This window comes from Periophthalmus magnuspinnatus, chromosome 4 (genome assembly GCF_009829125.3).
Source record: "Periophthalmus magnuspinnatus isolate fPerMag1 chromosome 4, fPerMag1.2.pri, whole genome shotgun sequence".
Lineage (NCBI taxonomy): Eukaryota > Metazoa > Chordata > Actinopteri > Gobiiformes > Gobiidae > Periophthalmus > Periophthalmus magnuspinnatus.
Genome location: NC_047129.1, coordinates 17,789,098 through 17,811,748, shown reverse-complemented (window position 1 = coordinate 17,811,748; position 22,651 = coordinate 17,789,098). Strand labels below are relative to the sequence as shown.

At 40.4% G+C, this 22,651-nt stretch overlaps 1 protein-coding gene across 1 annotated transcript in view; it reads left to right on the top strand.

The window, feature by feature from the left end:
• Positions 1 to 529: 529 nt before the first annotated feature.
• grin3bb (glutamate receptor, ionotropic, N-methyl-D-aspartate 3Bb) overlaps positions 530 to 22,651 on the top strand; it is a 115,882-nt gene continuing 93,760 nt past the window's right edge. Inside the window, exon 1 of the mRNA XM_055221538.1 lies at positions 530 to 1,018. Within this exon, the coding sequence (XP_055077513.1) occupies positions 530 to 1,018 (489 nt within the window). The remainder of the gene's footprint in view (positions 1,019 to 22,651) is intronic.

Below are 22,651 nucleotides of genomic sequence, written 5' to 3'. Positions count from 1 at the left end.
AACTTGGAACCCAGGCCTCACGTTTTCGCACACTGTAACTGTCACCATTTTGGAGATGTGTGGGCAATACTCCCTCACAGTTACATCAAATGATATGTCAGGATTTTTAACAGGTCTGAAGTGAGAGAGAGAGTGGAACTGAGGAGGATTTGGGGGTCGCTTTGGCTCCCCGGTTTTGCAGAGCTGCTGTGTTTGTGGCATTTGAAATCACTTCTTCTTCTTGTTCAGTGGGACTTCCATTTGCGCGTGTTGGCCCTGTTTTAGCGCACGGGACTGTCTCCTATCTTTGACCTTCACCATCCTGCGCCCTCTCTTCTGGTGAGTTTCCACACTTTTACCTGCGCACCTCAGCCTCCACTGACTGCCCCGCTCCTCCTCTGCCCCCCCTCCTCCCCCAGACCCCCTCCACCTCCCATCCCAGAACCAGCCGCCCGAACAGCAACAGTAGGAGTAGCGCTCTCCTCTCAGCGGCAGGCGGCGGAGGAGCATCGAGCGGAGAGCGGCAGAGCGATGCTGAGAGCGCGGCAGGATGATTTTCACCTCCACCTTGTCCTGGTCCTCCTCCACCTCCCGGACTCTCTACTCTCATATCGGACTCCGCGCTTTCATCTTTCTGCACTTGCTCCTCGTGCAGCCGTGCCTCCATCACCCGCAGCCGTGCCACATTTTGGCGCAGATTGGACACACAGTGCGCGTCGGTGCGCTCTTGCCCGCGCAAAGAGCCGCTCGTGTCCAGGTCCAAGCGGCACTGACCCGAGCTGCTACAGGCATGACCCGGGACGGAGACAACTTCTTACCCTACAACCTAAGTCTGGAACTCGTGACCCGGCAGCCCGCGGCCGCAGACCCGGAGTCCCTGTTCCGGTGCGTGTGCCAGGGTGTGGTGGTGCAAGGAGTGTCCGCGGTGCTCGCCTTCCCCCAGAGCCGCGAGGAGCTGCTACAGGTGGAGTTCATGGCGTCGTTTTTGGAGATCCCCTTCATCAGCGTCATTGAGCACGGGGAGCCGCTGGACTCACAGGTGGGAGGCTGTTTACCTGCTGTGGTGCGCGCGCTCCGGGCTCCAGGCGCACGAGGAGCTCCAGAGCGCGCGGTGTTTGGCTGGTTGTGCTCCGGGTTTGAGTGTGCGCTCCACTGGGGACTGTTGCTACAGTTTGACCTTGACCTGTTTGATTTGAGTGGAGTCAAATATGGCAGCGTCTGCGTCTGAGCCGCGCAGGAGACAGGTTCGGAGGGAAACATGTTCTGGAGGAAAGTGCGCGTGTTTGGGCTTAAACCTAATTGGGATTATAGTGGTTATGAGCAGTTTGAACTGTTTACACGCTGTATTACACTTTGCATTCTGGTTCTGATCCAAAAGTGCGATAGTCAAGTGCGTAATTAAGCCCGTTTTTAATCTCTTCAGTGTTTGATTCACAGCTTTTCTATTCTGGAAAAAAGGAACTGTGCCCCTTTTTTGTCGCTCTTTTTATATCAACAGTTACATTTGAACTGGATCGTGAGTTATGTCACAGACCCTCTGAACGGGACTCCTCTTGCATAAACCCCTTTCACAGAAGCTGTAGTTGCTTTCAAAATGGAAATAGTGGATTTGACCCATATGCTGTTACACCACAGCTCTTCAAAGTACTTACACTAAACGTGATTTATACATTACAAACTGGCCACATCTCTGCGTCCTTAACGGGATAAAGTGTTTGCCTGTGGGTAGAGCACGCTTTGGTTTTCTCATACATGCAGTGCCATTTTATTCTGTGAAGTGAAGCAGACAGTGGAAAAGCCTAAACCAGCCTCTGCCTCTTGTCAAACACAGACCTATGAGTTCAAAGCCTCTGGTATAATATATAGTATATCTGAGGGGCTGTATTCTGTGGACAGGAGATTAAAGGAGAATGGGCACAGGCCTGTTGGCACATATAGAACATGTAAGCAGGTCCCACCAATAAGGATGCAGATTTAGCAGCTGTAGAGGAGGGATTGGCAAGTCAGCTTCAGGGTATAGGTTTATTTATGTATTTATTTATTTAACAAATGGACAATATTCCCAGTTCTCAGTCTCATTTTGGTTTATTTTAACATGTGTTCCAATCTTCAGTTCTTCCAATCTTCTGTTTTGTATTTTGACGATAAGTAGGACAGACAATATTTGCTGGAGGGTGGCTTGTATTAATTTTGCTCTTGGGCCTGGAGAGCCCTGCCTGCAGTAAATAACAGTGAATAGGATCTGTATGATCAGTCACCTGGTCCTTTTCCTGATTCATATCTAGTGTTGCCTTCTCCGCTCTTCGCTGTATCGCTCACATCTATTTCCCCGCGCTCTCTCTCACTGTATCGATATGTTTTCTGCGGCTTGTGTTCTGGGCCTTTTTGAAGGGAATCTGCTGAATGTCAGTCATATCTTCAGGAGCAGAGAAGCAGATTTCAACATTTTCATTCATCCACGAGTGTCATTAAAAGAAAAATCAAAACAGGAAGGACTTTTTTGGCAATCAGGAGATTTTTTTGAATCATATTTGGCTGCTGCTGGACTTTGCAGTGCTATGCCAGATATATGATTAAAATGGAGTCCTGTACAAGTGTATGGGTTATTTTGATGGGTGTGTGTGTTTGTGTGTGTTTGTGTGTTCGCATGTGTGTGTGTGTTTGTGTGTGTTTGCATGTTTGTGTTTATATGTTGGTGTGTGTGCCTGCATGTTTGTGTGTGTGTGTTTGCATGTGTGTGTGCGTTTGTGTGTGTTTTCATGTTTGTGTTTGTGTGTGTGTGTTTGCATGTGTGTGTTTGAATGTTTGGGTGTGCTTGCTTGTGTTTGTGTGTGTGTTTGAATGTTTGTGTGCGTGTGTTTGTGTGTGTGCGTGTGTTTGCGTGTTTTGTGTGTATTTTCATGTGTGTGTGCGTGTGTTTGCGTGTTTTGTGTGTATTTTCATGTTGGGGTGCGTGTGTCTGTGTTTGTTTGTGTGTGTTTGAATGTTTGTGTGTGCTTGCATGTGTTTGTGTTTGAATGTTTGTGTGTGTGCGTTTGCGTGTGTTTGCATGTTTTGTGGGTGTTCATGTTTGCGTGCGTGTGTGTTCATGTTTGTGTGCGTGTTTATTTGTGTGTGTGTGTTTAAATGTTTGTGTGTGTTTGCATGTTGGGGTGTGTGTGTGCGTGTTTGTTTGTGTGTGTTTGAATGTTTGTGTGTGCTTGCATGTGTTTGTGTTTGAATGTTTGTGTGTGTGCGTTTGCGTGTGTTTGCATGTTTTGTGGGTGTTCATGTTTGTGTGCGTGTGTGTGTTTATTTGTGTGTGTGTGTTTAAATGTTTGTGTGTGTTTGCATGTTGGGGTGTGTGTGTGCGTGTTTGCATCCACTTATTCAAACTCACTTCTCCTCCTGTCCCACCTGCAGTGTTGCTTGATCTGATTGTGTTATTGTGTTGTTTTCTTATACTTTGCTGTTGCAACACTGTTATTTCTCTGTTATGTGATAACTAAGACTTCAAATCTTAATTACATACAAAATTCTACAGGAGAAATGGTTTTATTGCCACTATGGATTGTGATAGTCCTGTTTGTACGAGTGTGGCCTGTTAAAATTTTAAAATCTATTGACACTTTGCAGCTGATGTCATCAATGTTCCCTGGGGTGTGATGCTAACTGTGGGCACTGCTCTGTCTGTCTGTCAAGTTAGACTTTAATCTGAGCTTTATTTTAACACAATCTGATCGGAAAGAGCTGATATAGATAAAACTTAAACAGATGAGCTGATTTGTGCTGTTAAACCAGTCTCTCACACGTAAAATTATAGTCACAAGCTAGCTAGCATTAGCCAACAGTTTTTCCGTTAGTCACGTTCACCTTTTTGTTGAAAATCAAACTCCTAAACAGGACCATGAACGCTCACAGGCTCCTGAAAATGTGCTGTTTAAATCCATTTTGTATTTTTTTCTTGAGTTTTCAGACTATTTTTTGGCAGTATTTGTTAATGTGTGCATTGTGTCACCATGGTAACTACTGAACATTCTGCCATAGACATACAGGAAGAAAACTGAGCTGGAGAAAGGTGGAATTTACTGTTTAACATGTCTGTGGCCAGAGTTGGTGGTATTCAGAGTACAGTTAGTTTCCTAAAATCAAAGGAATACATTGCAGTACTTGATCGCACAATTTTGGGTTCAAACTGCTCGTAACTAATGAAAAAATTGAAAGTGCTGCTCTTGTGGTGAGGCATTTGTGATTTTTTCTTCTCCAATTAGTGACAGAAAACACAAAACAATCAGTGAAACAAACATAAGGCTGTTTTTAATCCTGTTTTGCATCTTTACGATATAATTTAAATGTAACTTAGTGTAAAAGTATTCAAAGCTTTCAAAGAATACAGCACTCTGATTGGACTATGTAACATAATACATTACAAAATACATTGTTGGGACCACATTGTATGGTCCCAACACTGTCTATGACTTGGATATTACTTTTACGCACAAGTAAAAATGAACACTCGTTTTCGTACAGTTCCCCATTGCTGGTGTCACCACTGTTCATAAAGCTGAAGTGGGACGCTGTAAAAACTCTGCCAAATCTAAACCAATTTGATAAAACGCTTCTTCAAATCAGTTGCCAAAAGGAATGCTTCTCAGATAGGTGCCAAAAATGTAGATGGGGTTTTATAGCTGCGTGCGTTTCCTGAGGGGGGTTTCCCAAAGGCGCTCCAGTACAGTTTAGAGCCTGTATTATATCACAGACAAACTCCCCGGGCCGCACTGCTGTCCTTATTTACATTAAAATTGGACAGAACATTTTGTTATTTGGGCCGTACCTGTTATAAGAAGATGGATTACACACGTCACTGGTAAAATATTGCAAAAGAAAAATATAAAATCTGGACAAACTGGACAAAACTTTGTAGGAGTGAAGACGTTTCGCTGCTTCTTCAGTTGTGGTCAGATTACTGCTGGACACGGCCATATATCTGTCTGAAGGGAGGGGCTAACTACACTGAAACTGTAAACACCTATAGTTTACAGTTTTTGTTTGTAGGTTGTGCTACCCTAAATGCGCACTGTGCCTGAGTCCTACTTAGCATAGTCATTCAAGCCCCTAATGAGTGATTTCACACCTATTAGCATCCTGGCTTGGTTTGAATGACTACAAACAGAAACTGTAAACAATATTTGTTTTGAGTTTCAGCGTCATTAGCTCCTCCTTTCAGTCAGATATAAGGCAGTGTCCAGCAGTAATCCGACCAGAACTGAAGAAGCGGCTTGAATGAGCAGCCAAACGTCTTCACTCCTGCAACTTTTTGTCCAGTTGACAGATTTTATATTTTTCTTTTGCTATGGATCAGACCTGGACGACTGAGGGATCACACACATCACTGGTAAAATGATGATCACCCTTTTACCACAACCTTTCAACCATTTATATAAAGAGAGACAGTTTTTTATTTTTTTTTATTTTTTATACATTACTCAACTTCAGCTGCCAAAGCGCTTCACATAAAAGTCAACAGAAAACAGGTATAAAGATCACACGATACACTGGAAAAGTACTATAAAACACCAAGATATCCTGTGTAGCTAGTGTTAAATGCCAGGGAGAAGAGGTGGGTTTTCAGGCTAGTTTTAAACTGTGTTACAGATTAGGAGGATCAAGCAGTGCGATGTAAATGTGTTGGTCTGAAAGCGTTGATTTGATTAGGCAGGAGGTTTTGAGGGCCATACTGTGATAGTTAAACAAATGGGTAAATAAAAGTGCGTTCTTGTGGAGTGGTGTATAATTCTGCCGAGGCTAGGATCAGCCAGTGTGTGTCCTACAGAAGGAACAGCGGTGCAGCAGAGACAGGTGACGCACACGGGGACTAGAGCCACAATCACTGAGACAATGAAGGCAGATTCCATTACAAAAGTGTGACATGCACAAAGGTAATTTTTACATTTTTATATAGCGCTTTTCCACCTTCAAGGCACTCAAAGCACTTTATATCAAGGAACCACTCACACACGTTCATACACCGGTGTACGCAGACACTGGGCAATGACACAGTGACAGTATTTGAGTATGTCGAGAGCAGGTTTCGAAGCACCAACCTTCAGATCAGTCGACGAACACTCGCGCGGATACTCACAATGTAATTTTCTTGCATACTGACCCACATTTTAGAATAGTTTAAAGTGCAACTTGATACTGGCAGCTTAAAAACAGTCTATCCTATTGATTTTAATATCAAATGTCAAAATAAAAACCTACATATTGACAATTTGATAATTAGTGATGTTAGTTTCATTTGTCAGGGAGTGATATGAGTCAATTTAACTTCCTGCTTCAGTTTGTAAAGTTCACTGACTGAGATATGTGATGCGTGTTGTATTAAAATTTCATTGTCACATTGTTCTGGCTCGCTATTAAAAAACATTATGAGACTTTCTGGGCCAACTACAATGAGTAAATGGTCTTATTACATCAGTTTATATGTCCAACCAGGATATCGACTGAACCGATACTTGGAAGCCGATATCGGTTGTAGCATTTCTACTCGCCGCTATACTTTTGGCGTGTCATTGTCCAGCATAAGGTTGGACTTAAGACATTTTTATTACGCTGTTGTTGGCATTTACGCTAAATTTGGCACCACATCAGCCATGAAAAAAACTTCTACATGCTGTAATGTTTTCTAGGACAAATTAGGACTGTTGCTATAGTGATTAACATTTTAAAACTAAATATTTTATCTTTTGAATGGAAGAAGTCCTCAAAATGTCGCATACACCAAGAATCTGAAACTTATGAATATGAGTCAGTCACCAAAACGTCCCTTGTCCAACGAGGTTCATCTGGTTTTCTGTATTTTTTTTAATTCTTCAGACCAAGGTTTAGTTTGTTTTCATACATGACAGTCTGGGCTGCTCGCTAGCGCCTCAGGGTGGTCACGTGATGAGAGAGCCACATTATGGACTGGGATGAGGCAAACATCATTGGGACAGAGGAAAACAAATATCGTTGCTGGATTAAGGAGGCAACAGAAATACGGAAATGTGCCCATGGGAGTTTGAACTGGGACGAGGAGGCCTACTACTTTACTCTCACACATCTGGGATACTGTCCTGAAGAAATCGAACTGCAGATGGCGCTGTCATCCTGCCTCCACTGGTAGGAAGACAGCATCAAAACCTGTTTAAATCAGCTGACCAGACACATTGCGGTAACATCACGTGACCACTCTGAGGAAGAGCGCTAGTGAGGAGTCCAAACTGTCAGGGATGAAAACAAACTAAATATTGGTCTGGAAACAGAATCTATTAAAATAAAATGCTCCTGATTTTTCATAGTTTATTCATTGGACACATAGACTGTATATATAAATGGACGTAGCTAACCTGCTAGCCGCTGCTATCCAAATAGGAAGTGATTATGGGCGCGCTTCTGGCTCCATCGACTTTGGCTCCAATTCACTTTACGTTAGAATAGAAAGACTGTCACCCCTCACTTTGTAACTGTTGTTGTCACACTCATCATTTTGGTCTTACTCATCATTTTGGTCTTAAATGTTCATATTAACCCGCTCTACATGATCCTGGTGTTTTTATTTCACTATTGTGTCTGTAAATCAAGATATGAACATTAATAACAGACAAATCAGGTACTTTCTTTCTCCAAGGCCGGGGTTTGGTTGATGGCGTTGCTAAACCAGCGTTGTGAGCGGGAAGGGGCACTACTTTCAACAGCTTTGCTCCAGATTGGCTCTTTGGTTGCTATGATACTCACGGTTGGAATTCTAAATATGGAACTAAACTCCAAATTCGCTGCTATAACTGCTTTAACCTCGATGAGCTTCATTTGACTGGAGCCGAACGCTGTGGGTGACATCACACTTAGTTAATCCACTTCTTTACACAGGCTACAGTTGGTGCCAATGTTTTCTGTCACCGGAAGACTATTGGCTGCAAGAAACATGGTTAAAACATGAATCTCTGTGGTCTTTAATAATAGAACAATAATAAAGGTCTCATATTGTCTTGGTTGATTGATGCATTTACATGGATAAAATCATTTCATATCATTACATACAACAGTCTGGTGTGGACTTATATAGGACACAGGACTCACATCCCTGAACAAGTGTAGCTCAGGGGGGCTCTGCGTGAGGAGAGATGGGCCAATGATCAAACATTAGCGAGCCCAGGGAAGAGCAGGACATTTAGAAGTGATATTAATCAAATGGGCGTACCCAGGGGTGAAGTCAGATGAATGCAGAGGCCTTAATGCCGTAAACAGAAAATCCATACGCGTGATGCATGTCCACTAAAGAGCAGAGACAGGCGTTTGTGTGTGATGTTATGATCTAATGATTTCCTTTAAAGATACAGTATGCAACCTTCTGGACGTGGCATGTCAAATGCATGGTTCCATGGAAATAGAAAGGTAAAACCATACTTCAGAACATTCTCCATGGAGATAGATATATAATGCTATACAGAACAACATTTCCATGGAAACAACAGGGGGTGGCTTTCTTCCAGGTCAAGTAAGAGTCAGGTTTGTGGAGATATAAGCCCGCTCAGAGTGAGGATAGTTTTCAGTGCAATAGAGACACCCAGAATGAAAAAAAACATGTTCTATCTTCAGTCTGTTTTTTTGGCTAAAAAGTTACATACTACATACATAAGGAAGTCATGTGGATCATTATTGTTATATTGTAAGTGTTATAATGATATGGTTTAAAAAATATATAGAACAAAAATATTTACCCAACAACCATCTTCATTTGAATAAATTCTGTCTAAAAAACAAAAAACACAACTACTAGAAAATTAATGCTAAACACGCAAAAAATACACTGATGGTAGCAGCAGTTTGAGAGCCACTACTGCTTCAGAATCTTAAAAATAAAATATTTTAAAATTTTTGTTGAATTGTCTCCTTATCCAGTCCTAGTTTAGTATACAGGGAGCATCCATTTACTAAAACCTGTCCCTTATGAATAAACTAAACATCACAACTGCACATACAACACAGAAAACCTTAATGGTGCTGTACCAGATTTTTTCTGTATTAAAAAATGAAAAATAGACCTAGTTCATTTGTTTGCAGTGGTCCAAAGTTATTCCTCACTTACTGTATGCATTTAGAGCAGCATTATTCACAGCAATGAGTTTATAAGCACTTCTTACAACTCTCAGACACAAGGGCAGAGTTTTGCTGTGACGTTAAGCTAACAAAAACTAGCATGGTAATATGTACTTCCTGATTATGTGCCACTAAAACACTTGCAGACAGCACGCAGCAGACATTTTGACCTCAAGAGCTGCTTACACAGTATATCTGTGCTGGGGCAGGAAATGTTTTGCTCAAATGCATGTGAAAACAAGCAGGTACAGCGACTTTAATATTAGATATGTTATTTCATTTCTTTAATCAACTATAATGGGCAGATTTTCAACTTTGAACTACTGTAGGCGGGACTGGTGCAGTTCATAAAATAGTTGGCATCATGAGAAAAGAACATTATGTGGAAATACTAAAGCAACATCTTAAGACACCAGTCAGGAAGTTAAAGCTTGGGCGCAAATGGGTCTTTCAAATGGACAATGACCCAAAGCATACTGCCAAACTGGTTATAAAGTGGCTTGAGGATAACAAAGTCAATGTTTTGGATTGGCCATCACAAAACCCTGATCTCAATCCAACAGAAAATTTATGGGTGGACTTGAAAAGGTTCCACCAGTTCTGTCAGGATGAATGGACGAAAATTCAAAAACTATTGTGAGTAGCTTGTGGAAGGATCCAAAACGTTTGACCCAACTCATACAGTTTAAAGGCAGTGGTACCAAAGACTAATGAAATGTATGTAAACCTCTGACTTTGAAGAAGTAATGAAATGTGTCTTTAAAAATCCTTCTCTCATTATTCTGGAATTTAGCAAATAGAAATAATTTTGGTTATCCTAATTGACCTAAAACAGTAAAAGTTTAGTCTGATTTCTTGTCAGACAGTGAGAAAAAAAGCGTATGTGTCTTGTTATATTGTGCATGTAAACTTCTGGCTTCAAATGTACACAACTTGAAATTCTGAGCCAAAGCCAGTTCACAAACCTAAAAAAACAAAACAAAAAAAATGTGACCATCCTTTGGACACCCACTGGGATCTCGATATCACACCTGCTCACCCATTCCCCGCAACTGTGGCTCTCTCCAATCTTTGTTTGTCTTTCTATTGACACCAAGGTGGGTTGTATAGCTGCGGATTTTCATTTTATTTTTATTTTTTTTCACCACCTCCATACCAGTGTCTCCTCATCCAATGTTTTACCGGGTACAGACAGCAACAGTGAGAAGTGATGGGAGGAGAAGGAGAGGAGGAAAGAGGGAGAGAGGGAGAAGGAGGAGGGCCTGGGGGGTAAAATGGAGCAGGCTTGGAAGAGGCAGGGACAGTGTTGAAAAGTGTTGACAGCGCATGTGTGCCCTGAGCTCAGCCGCTGTTTAAAGGAGGGACACACCAGTCGAGTTTGGTTAAATTAGGTGAGCTGTCCGTGGTGCTGAAACAGAAGACTCAGGCTTTACACGTCAGCTCGTTTTTTCATGGAGATAGATTTTATTTTGAGTTTTATTCTCTTAAACAGCAAAGTTAAAGTGCATATGACAAGTTTTCGTGTTGTTTTAATTATAACTTCATTTAGTGAGGTAAAATCTATCAAGTGGAAGTTTGTGAAGTAAAGTTGACAAAACAAAATCAAAATTACACCAAGCATCCCTGAGTTTTAAAAAGAAATCACTTCCTTTCAAAATACAGGGACGATATATATAAGTAACACGATTTTTCGAAAGTTAAAGTGGGACTGAACACCACAACCACATTTCATATAGAGCAGCTAAACTGGGCGGGGTCTGGAGGCCTAAAGGGGGGAGTGAGGGCGGAGGAGGGGCGGGGTCTGGACATATAAGGAACAGTGTGATTGGACGGGTATTCACATTTTAAACTCCACTCCTGCAGCCAGGTCTTTGTAATTAGAACCACCTGGCTATTATCGTGGCAGTCCTGAGTGATGTCACCAAATACAAGTAGTTGCTGTGGCCACTAGAGGCAGCACACACTTAGTTTTATACATTTTTGACCAGAAAGCTACACATTTACCTTGTTTGCACTAAAGTTGGCCCAAATAATACTATTAAAACACCATAGATACAGTGCCATCGTGGAACAAGTAGATTTAGTGTTTAGCTCCACTTCCTAAGATTAAATCAACAAACTTAGAGTGATATTGTGTATTTTTTATTTGTAAAATATCTGTGTAATAGTTTAAATCATGCTAGGTTGGCCCTTGTTAACAGTAAGTTCTGCAAAATGTCCAGACGAGCAGGTGAAACGTTCCAAAAAACAGCTTTAAACTAAATGAAATTTACTATGTTTTAATGTAATATGTTGTTCAATCTGTTACATGCTCAAACTTTCAAGGGGAAAAAAGAAAAAGCAGAGTGCAGTTTGATTCGATTAGGGGCGCTGTCCGTGGTGCTGAAGCAGAGGACACAGGCAGAACATGTCAGATTACTGTTTTCATGGAGACAGATTAAAAGTTTTCCTGCTCATAAAAATAAAACGTAGCTTCCAAGGACACTGCAAAAGGGAAGACATTTTAATTAGCTGTTGAAGTATCTTTGTGTAAACAAGGACCCGAGGCCAAAACTTTCACACTCTTGCCTCAGTGCTATAGATTCACAGACTCACAATTTTCCCTCAATTTGTTCAATTCCAAGACAAGATGGAGATGACAGGGAATGAGAAAACTTATATTCCCATAGCTAATGCATGGATGCTCACTAACAGACGTGAACTTTTTTCAATTATTTAAAACAGAAAAACGCTTTTAAGCAGGCTACATCAAAAGTAATTGCACTGTTTATAAGTTCACTAATTGGCTTCAGGGAACATGATGCAACTTGGGTCTGTTGGTTGAGTTGAAAGAAGTTCTCCCAAAAGCAATAACACAATGAGCGCGTTTATAAGCACTCGAGTTTCCCCATTCATGAGCCTTATCTCGGTTCTGACAGTGTTCTGGATGTAATGTTTACATGCGCTCAGAGGAACCAGGATGTTCATAGCTCTGTCTACATGAGGAATCAGAGTATCCTGGATATTTAGAGTGTTACAATGGCAAGTATGGCACAGATATGGCAAGGAGCTAAACAAGTCAACAACTTTGCTAACTTACAGTTGTTGTTTTTTTTTCTTTGATTTGGTAGTTTCTAACAAAAAAAGGGACAAGATTTCCAGGAAAGCACTGTCACAGTTTCGTAAAAAGGCTCTACTTTGGCTTCAAACAGTTCTGTTTAGCTGTGCATATGACTGAAAGGGTTTTATTCTGCCTCGTCTCTTTTAATGTTCATTTTATGATGGTTATTTATGTCTTGATTTGTTTGTTTTATGATTGTCTTATTCTGTAAAGCACTTTGAATTACTTTGTGTACAAACTGTGGCTCTACAAATAAACTTGCCTTGTCTTCCTTATTAAGAGTTGAAAAATACAACAGTCCCACAGCATCAGTTTAGTTCAAGAGCAACACAGACAGACACAGATATTAGCCTGGTGTTCAAATGTGGATGTATTAAACAGTACATGGTTTTATTTTATGTAAGTATAAAATATTATTACTTTAAAAATCTGGTAGAAGTTTGACTCTTTTTGGGAAAGTTCCTGCTCCTACTGTATCTGTTTGCACACGCTCAGTACAGCTCCAGTGTGAGAAATACTGCATCTACGTGCCACAGTATCCTGAGTACTATCAGAATATCCCAGTGAGAGTATCCCGGTTTATTATAACTGGAATATGGTTTTATCCAGGATACTGAACTCCAGATTCTGCGTTTACGTGGACACACACACAAAAGGATACTCAAAAAAACTGGGACACTCTTTGTAAACCCACTGATTGATTTGAGACGATTCTATTGGTGGACACTGCAAATTGAAACTGAACTTGTTAAATGCATTTTCTGAACAAAAACTTTGCTTCTGCCTTTTTCTTTTCATTTCCCTGCTATTAGTTCCTTGCTTTTCATTAAGGGTCCTCTCTGGGTTTGGAGTGTGCTCTGTGGCTTTGTTGATGTCAGCTGCTCCGCTGAAATGGAGTTCTTTCAGACCATTCTTCATCCTTTGGAAAGTACAGAGTGAGTGTGGAGTGTTTGGAGCTGGGGAGGCACCTTGATGTGTTTTTTAGCCCAATTCCCACCCACTGCCAAAACACAGTGACATAAAGCGTGGCCATGATACAAACTCCAAGGAAGGTCTGATCCACATTATTCTGTCCTTTACATAATTTTTTTTAGTTGGCAGGACTAAAGCCGAGGAGTGAAAAATGGGAGCGAAGAGAGACAGACAATATTCTGCCTTTACAACCAGTGCTGGGAAGTAACTCAATGAATGTACTCAGAATACTTTTACTTTTTCATTTGGTGGTATTCAGAGTACAGTTACTCATGGAGGTATACTTGACAATACAATTTTGGCTTTGAACGGCACAGAATCAGTGAGAGAAAAATAAAACACAGCTCTTACAGTGTGAGCGTGTGTGATTTTTCCATTTATAATTAGAAACAGGGCAACAAAAATCAAGCTGTTTGTAATTATGTAATGTTTTATCACTATAATATAATGCAACTCTGTGTAAAAGTATTTAAAGTATTCAGAATACAGTACTCTGATTGGACCACGTATCGGAGTACTTTACAAACTACATTTTAATACAGGCAGTCACTATTCTGCAACATTTTTTTTTTTAAGTATTCCTCCCATCACTGCACATCACTCACACAAAATAAAAAAGAGAAAAAACACAAATTTTTCAAATAATTTAGTACTGTTTAGTGTTGCAATATAAAACTAAAACTTCATCTCAACACTATGCAAAATGTTGATTTCAAAACCTCTAACCTAACTAGTATTTATACAAAAAAACAGTGTATTTTTCCACACAAAATAATAGTTTCTTTAATATTACCATATGGCCATATAGCTCTCGGATACATCCACCACACTCTACTTGTTCAGACCATGTCCAACTTTGCCCATTTTAAATACATTTTAGTATTGATTAGTAAGTGGGTATTGATTTATTTTTTTTATTTTTTTTTGACCACCCTACAGTACTTCTAAATCTCTTGAAACTCACTTGGATTTTTCAGGGCACCAGTTTTATTTGAATCCCAAACCAATACATTAATTTGCTTTTATACATTCCTTTTAACCCAAACCAAGTCACCTTTCTCAGCCCCCCCTTCACTCCTCTCTGCTGGAACTCTGGATTTGAGTGTTGGGGTTCTGGCTTTGCTCGGGCACTGGCTTTGGGGGCACTGACTGTGGGAACACTTGCTTTAATGGGGGGCACTGACTTTGGGAGCACTGGCTTTGCTGGGGCACTCTCTGCTCCACTCGACCTGCAGGGGGAGATTCTGTGTATTAAACCTAATCCAGATGCTGTAGGAGCAGCAGGGGCAGCGGGCAGCACCTCGGGCCCATCTCAGGCCTAATCCTCCATCTTGGTCCTGGGAGTTGACTGGGATTAGACCACACTGTGTGTAAGCACTGGGGGAATATGGGAATAACCCAGTCATGTTGAGGATATAGAGAAAATAAAGTCCTCTGCTGTACAGTAAAAAGTAACAAGTAACAAGGCAGGACTTAAAGGAACTGTAGTAAGATTTATAATGATGTAGGTTTCACTTTATAGTACTTTGACATCTGTGTTCAAATGTTTATTAAAAAACAAAACAAAAAACAAAAAAAAATATTATTATTATTATTATTATTATTATTATTATTATTATTATTATTACTAGCTTTTTTTTTTTTTTTTTTAGACTTTAAATTTCATAAACTTAACCTATCTGTGTCCCCAGATATGAAATAGCTTTTTTCTGATATCAATTGCAATACTGATTTATCCTTAATTAGAAAAACATTGGCCATGACATCCTGTTTATTTCTGCTATAATTTGGATTTTGGTTCTCAAGACGATCATCCAATCAGAGAGCAGAATCGCATGAGTCTTTCAACCAGAAGTCATTTTCTACAGTTATAACAAGGTTCACAGGTGAACAAAAACATGGCTGCTTCAGGGTGTTGAAACGTCTCAGTTTGAAAAGAATTGTTCAGATGAGCCTCTTTGAAACTTTTTGTACCATAAAGGAGAGATTTTTGTTGCATACATGATTTAATTGGAGATTCAGAGGTGGTAGGGGGTGGGGGGAGGTGGTTGGAGGAGGTTTTTCAGACGCAACAGGCCGGGAACATATGGGACTGAGATAGAAAATAGTCTTATTGAATTTGTGCTGTGGTATGAAAGATTAGGCAGCAAGAAAGTTAGATTTGTGCTTAAATCAGATGCAGGTAAAAAGCAAAGGTTTTTAAATTGTCAGAGCATGTCCAACACTGCAGCTGGTGGAGGTGGGACGTCCACCGAGATTCTGTCAAGCCACTGTTGCAGAACTTGACGACATTAGAGCCGCTTTTGATAGAATATTACATGTGTTTGGTCTTGGTGCAACTGTTTTTTATAGTCTTGGTTTACACGACCAGTCAAACGTTTGGACACACTGACTAAGCCCCTGACCCCCCAGTCCCTGCACAGCCGTGTCGCAGACTCTATAGAGACTCATTCACAGAGAGATTCGGACACACAGCTCACTAACTTTGGGTCATGTGAAAACTCAGATAAAACTTGATTTGTTTCATAAATAATGATCAGATTGGACTGGCACAAGTTTTTATGGACTAATAATAATCAGACAAGTTTATGTCAAGCTGGATTGCACATAAACGGATTGGATTTTTTATCGGAGATGTGGAAATGATCGCTCTGTTAACAGCTCAAGCTAAAGTAAGCAGCTCAACTCTAGCAACTTTCCACAGAAATTGTTTATTTAAGGGTGTTTTAGTCATAATTGGGATCAGTAGTGCGATAAACCAGCGCTTCTACTGATACCCACTACTTTTCAAGGTGCATTGTGGGAAATTTTGAGTGCACTGTTTTTTCTCCATGGACATTCAGACACCACTATAAATGGCCTCACCGCTAAATAGTGCCCCCTGTAGGGAAGAGTGTGCACATTCAGCCACTTTTTCATTTCTGTTTCTCCTAGATTCTCACTTAAGCATCAAAACTATGACTGACACATGTGGAGTGTAGTAAACTTTACCTTTACCCTTTGTTTTGACTGCTGCTTTGGACTTTTTGCATTTCTTGACCCTGACGTGGCACAGGAGGTTTCATCGAGAGAAGGCCAAGGGTTTGTAGAGCTGTTCACAAAGAAAAGAGCAGCTACTTTGAAGATTTGAATTAAAAAATCTTAAAAATGTAGTTGAGTTACTTCCCTTTTTTCTTTACTACATAAATCTTGCTTTATATTTGATGTCTTCTCTTTGGATATAACATGTACAAAGTGGTAAACTGGTAAATATACATCGCAAAGGAAGGTGTGTCCAAACTTTTTTGCTCTTGAACAGTATCTGGCTCCAGTTCTGAAACATAGAATAGGTAGATGTGTCTTTGCATCATTACAACAATCATGAGATGAGATGGCACACCTCCAACACAACGCACACATACAAAGATAAGAATAATCCCCGTATTTAAAACTCTATTTGGCAGAGCGCGTTCCTTTTTAGAGACCCAACCATCTCAGAACACACATATTAGATTTAGATATTGTCTTGGCTCTTTGGACAAAATGGACGAATTACATTTCGGACTGAGGCGTTATTGTCCCTTTTATGACCTGGTATTATATCGATGCGTCGGCCGGGCCAAACTTCCATTGTCATATTCAACGTTATGGTGATGTATAAATCCAAATCTAGTGACCCCAGCAGGTCCCGTGTCCCCCGGCGACCTAGATTCCACTTCCTGTCACAGTTCTCCATAGTAAAGGCAGAGCGGGTGAGTGTGTATTGATTCACGCTGATGGGATTATCTTGGGAGGGATTTTCATTTCCACGCTCCCTCTGCCGCCTCTGCCTCAGAACCAACAGTCACATTAAAGTTGCTCTGTGATTTGAGGGGTTTCCTTGTATTTTAATCACGTCCTTCACGCTAATGCTTGGGATATTATTTTGCGATTCAAAGAGTAATCCAGCGTTCAAACAGGTATAATTTAAAAACAATGAAATAAAATTAACAAAAGAAACAAAGGGGCAATGGAAGGAGAAGGAAGGATGGAAGGAAGGAAGGAAGGAAGGAGGAAAGTAAATATATTTTTAAAAAGGGAAAAAAATTGAACCTCACTATTGATTTTTTCTTTTCTTTCTAAATGACCTGCCTTTCTCGGTTATTTCTTTCGTTTTCTGTTTTATTGCTTACCTACACACACACACACAGGCAAACACACACACGCACACAGGCAAACACACACACATAAAAGAAAACTTCGCTGCTTGTCCTTCTTCAGTTCTGAAGAAGCAGCTTGGATGAGCAGCCAAACGTCTTCATTTCTACAACTTTTTGTCCAGTTGACAGATTTAACTTTTAACTTTTACAAAGTGTGAACTGAGCCTGACTCATATTTAGCATAATCATTCAGGCCTCTAATGGCTGCCCTCACACCTATTAGCATCCTGGCTAACTCAATTGTTCTCTTTGTTTCCTTCGTTTGCTTTGGGTCTGAAGATGGAGTTATAGATAAGAGATAGATGATGTCTGAAGCCCTCATTTCTGTTCAAAGAAGGATTGTCTTTCCTAACAAAAATTGCTTATTTAACTCCCCTCTGAAACACACTCACACACTTAGACTCTCGTATAAAAACATAATGAACAGATGCCATTCTTACTGTCTCACTCCCTTCAGACCTGGATGTGTCTTATATTGTTTGCATTGTCTCTCATATCACAATAAAATAAATAAAAAATGTGTTGGTTTTGTAAATGTAAACTCTTGTCTCTATAGTGATGATATCGCTTTGCCTACAATGCTCCACAGTTTTGCATTATAGGTATCTTGCATTTCTTAAAGATCTTATATTATGCAAAATTGACTCTTGTGCACTGTACGCCATGTTATAATGCTGTTACCTAATCAAAAAACATACCTGGAGTTGTGTTTTGTTTCATTCACACGTATAAAAAGCGGGTCGCTGGGTCCGGCTCTAATGTGGGTCACTGCGTCTGAGACTGGCAACTGAACAAACTGCATTCACTTTGTTTGATTCAAATCACTGTTTTAATGGGACCTTCTCCAAGTTTTCCAATCCTCCGTGAGTTACCTGACACGTTTGTTGAGGAAATATTCACATTAATAATTGATGTTGCTGTGTAAACAAAGCAAACGATACCAGCTGACTTCAGATTGAGTCCTGATTGCAGCATACAGAGAGAGAGAGAGGCGAGAAAGGAGGGCACAGGAGGGAGCAGAGAGGTGGCGCTGGCACTGGCACTGGCGCTGCTGTGGCACAAGAGGTACTCCACCAAATGAGAAGTGATGGAGTGTAAATCGGTGCCCAAGCAGAAGCTCTCTCTGCCTCTCTATAAAACACACACGTATTATTGCTGTTTCAGATGGCATCACAATGTTCTATAGGACCATAATGTTTAATGGAGGCGAGTGCGGGGGAAAGAACTCGTATCTCTGTGTTTGAATGTTTGGGAATGTCAATATTTCATACGCTGCAAAAAATGAATATCTGTCAGTTAATGTGTCTTGTTCACATCATTAAAGGGCCCATGTTGTGATATTTTCTGATCTTTGTTATAATGTGTGTGTAATCTCTCAGTCGTCCAGGTCTGATCCATAGCAAAAGATGAAATTAAATCTGTCAACTGGACAAATTGTTGTAGGAGTGAAGACATTTCGCTGCTCATCCAAGCTGCTTCTTCAGTTCTGGTCAGATTACTGCTTGACACCGCCTTATATCTGTCTGAAGGGAGGAAATAATTACACTGAAACTGTAAACAGCTATTGTCTCTAGTTTCAACCATATTTAACCTGTAATTACCGCCTGTTGTTCTCTTTGTTTCCTGTTTGTTTTAGGTCTGAGTATACAGTTTGAGTTTGGTGATCAGTCAGAGATTATGTCTCAGGGCCCCTATGTTATAATGTTTTTTCCTCATCAAAAACAGACCTGGAGTTGTGTTTTTGTTTCATTCACTTATGCTTAACAAACAAATCATTCAAATTTAAGCTGAGTTCTTCTTGCAAACAGTGATGTCAGGTGGTGATACAGGAAATGCGCCACTGTGTTTTTAAACTCCACACACCTTCACCAGAATCATTTGGATGATTTCAGCTCCAGGTTTGCCAATCTCTGCTGAACTAAAGGTAAAACGTAGCTGTTAACTTGAGAACTATCGCTTCATGACATCACAAGGTGGAACAGAGCATTTTGAGCTTTGGAGATGTAGGCAGACACAATTCCAGGTATGCTTTTGAGGAGGTAACAGCATTATAACATGGCTTGAAGCTCACAAGAGTCCATTTTGAAAATTTAGGATTTTCAAACCTGCTTTTGACACTCAGATAATGAATAATATTTTAACACCATGGAACTTGGGGTGCTTGTCTCTATATGGCGTTGTCATTGTTATTGCCTGGAAAGCTTCTCTGTATGGCATTAAACTTGTCCAACTCCATGGAGAGAAGCATGTGGCAGCACCAGGTCAGATCGATGGAGAGGCAAGCCCACTCATAGCAAGAATGCACGTTTTCCCAGGTATGTTTAACTAGTACAAACACCTGTAGATTAATTAATGCAACGTTGGTAAGTTTAGTATATAACACTGTGGAATACTTCAGGCAAAAGTTACACAGTGCGCTTTTAAATTTGAAATACACATGCAAATACACCTCCTCTGAACTGAACGCTTAAATCCGAGCATATGTTAGCGCGGCGGCATGTTTACCCTCCATCTGATGCATGTGGCAGTGAATGTGACGCCCCTCCGTAGCCCGCACGACGGCTCAAAGCGTCGCCACGGTAATAATACACTTTGTTATGAATGAGAAACATGGTCGACGTGCTCTATAAGGTTCAAACGCGTGACTTATTTCCTGTGCGCAGTGCTAAATGGAAGCCGGAGTTGGTGTAGAGTGAATGAAAACAAAATGAATGCAGATCCAGAATTGCACGTTTATATATTCTGAATTCACAAAGTCCATGGGGTTTAGTAAATGACCCATCACTCCTCCACAGACAAACCGAGCTCTCAGTTTGATCATGTTCTGTTTACACTGGCACAAGCCCAGCCCCATTCTTCTATCTGCCTGTGGGTTCACTCTACATTTGCCTTATTGTTCTGTGGGCCATTAGGGCTGTTCACTCGAGCTCATGCTAACAAACGCGGAATGTGTAATACAAAGTCAATGAGGGAGCTTTGATTTCCCTGTTTCATTCAGAGCTGATGTAGTTCATATTTTCAACACAACATGCAGTGATAATAATTTTGTAAATGTGGTGATGATATAGCTTTCTTGCAGTATTCCACAGTATTGCATTAAAGATATGTTGCATTTCTTCAAGGTCCTGCAGTATATTTCGCAAAATTGACTCTTGTGAGCTTTAAGTCACGTTATAATCCTGTTACCTCCTAAAAACAGACCTGGAGTTGTGTTTTGTTTCCTTCACACATGTTTGAGTAACACATTATTATTAGTCTGTCTACATCTCCAAAGCTCAAAATGCGCTGTTCCACCTTGTGATGTCATGAAGTGGTAGTTTTCAATTTAACAGCTACGTTTTACCTTTTGTTCAGTAGAGATTGGCAATTCCAGGTCTGAAATTTTCCAAATGATTCCAGTGAAGGTGTAGAGTTTAAAAACACAACGGAGCACTTCCTGTATTACCACATGATGACATCACAAGGTGGAGCAGAGTGTTTTGTTTTTGAGAGAAGAACTCAGCCTAAAGATGCAGGGTTTGTGTGTTAAACATGTGTAAATGAAACAAAACACAACTCCGGGTCTGTTTGTGATGAGAAAACAACATTAGAACATAGACCAGAAAATAGTGCAATATGGGCCCTTTAAATTACAAGTACAAAAGTGTTTTTAATGCTCCATGAAAAAGCAACATTCTGACCAGTTCTGACCTGTAACTAATGGCATCACATGTTGTTTTCATAGAGATTCCAGGCAATGTAATAACATCTCCAGACCTCTCCAAATTCACCCTTATAACTGCTCTAACCTTGATGAGCTTCATTTGATTGGAGCCGAACACTATGGCTGACGTCACACTCACTTAGTCCACTTCTTTATACAGTCTATGGTTAAAATATAGACTTTCAGTATAATTGTAGCTGGAAGGCTAAATCCAAACTGAATCTTAACTTGACATAATGTTACACTGTTATGACACACTTGGTCTGAATGTGACCTCATGTTAATGCAGCAAGTGTCATCTCTGGGTCCCTCCATTCGCTGATTTATTGGCAAAAATAACACCTCTGAGACGGTCCCTGCTTCTCTGTCACGTTACATATGACAAACTACACAACATTAATATGTATGTATCTTGTTTATATGTGACTTCACCATGTGTTTGTCAGCAGGACCTATAGAAACAAGTTCAAATTAATATTAATATTCTGAATTCAAGTCATAAAGGTACACTATGTAACTTTTCTGGTGATCTGCCAGCTGGTTAAGGTTAGGTTACACTTTATTGTCTTCGTACAGAAAATAGTCCTCTGCATTTGACCCAGCCTGTCAGGAGCAGAGGTTATGCAGTCCAACGCCTGAGGACCCATCTCCGTGGTCTTGTTGTTAGCCTCGGTCAGGATTATCTGAGCTGGAGGATTGTACCTGCGGTGCATGTTCTGGGTCTCCATGGAGATATTATTGTTTTGCATTATTACAGTGTGCTCCCTGACCCAGATCTTGACCTGGTTAATATCTGTGTAATCACTGGGACTGTCCTCTGCTGCACTGGCCTGTCCATATGAAATAAAACATGGTTCAAAGTTCAACCTCTTCTCTGTCTAAAGAAACAAGTGAAATGATTTTTACACAATGGAATCTGATATTCATTTTATGCATTCTTGTGACTTTAAATCAGACCTAAATCAGAGCTTTTAACCAGGTTGTAGTTGTTTCCTTCTCATTGACCCTCTGAATTTTTATTTGGAGTGATTCATGTTTGAGTGATCTTTAATTTCTTATTTTCAAGATGTGATTTTGCGGCTCAACCCTCAGTTTCACCTCTCCCGGTCCACGCCCACTGTGATGTACTTACTCTGTTCTTCAGTATTACTTTCTTAATGGATGATACACGTAGGATTCAGCAGCGTCACATAGTCATTTTGGTGGAAATGATTATTGTCATGGTGTTTACGGCGACGTCAGCTCCGTAACTGAGCACCACAGTTTTCTAACTCAGCGAAGTGGTGTCAGTGGACATGTTTCTTTTATTTAGTCGTTTTACATGAATATTGTGATTTAAAATGTGCAAATTATAGCATAATGATCCACAGGCGTCATAGATTATAACTAAAGACAGACACAAGCACAATAGGGCTGATTGAATGCCCTTTTAAACATATTAGTATTGGGATAAGTACTTCACATTTTCTAACTTTCTATTGTAAAACTAAACAACTGAAGCTGTCATCCCACTACGCTAAAACTGTGTGTTCATTGTGAAACTGCCGAAAGAGCCCTGTGATTTTCAAGACCAATCCCCAGATAAGTTTCAACATTTGT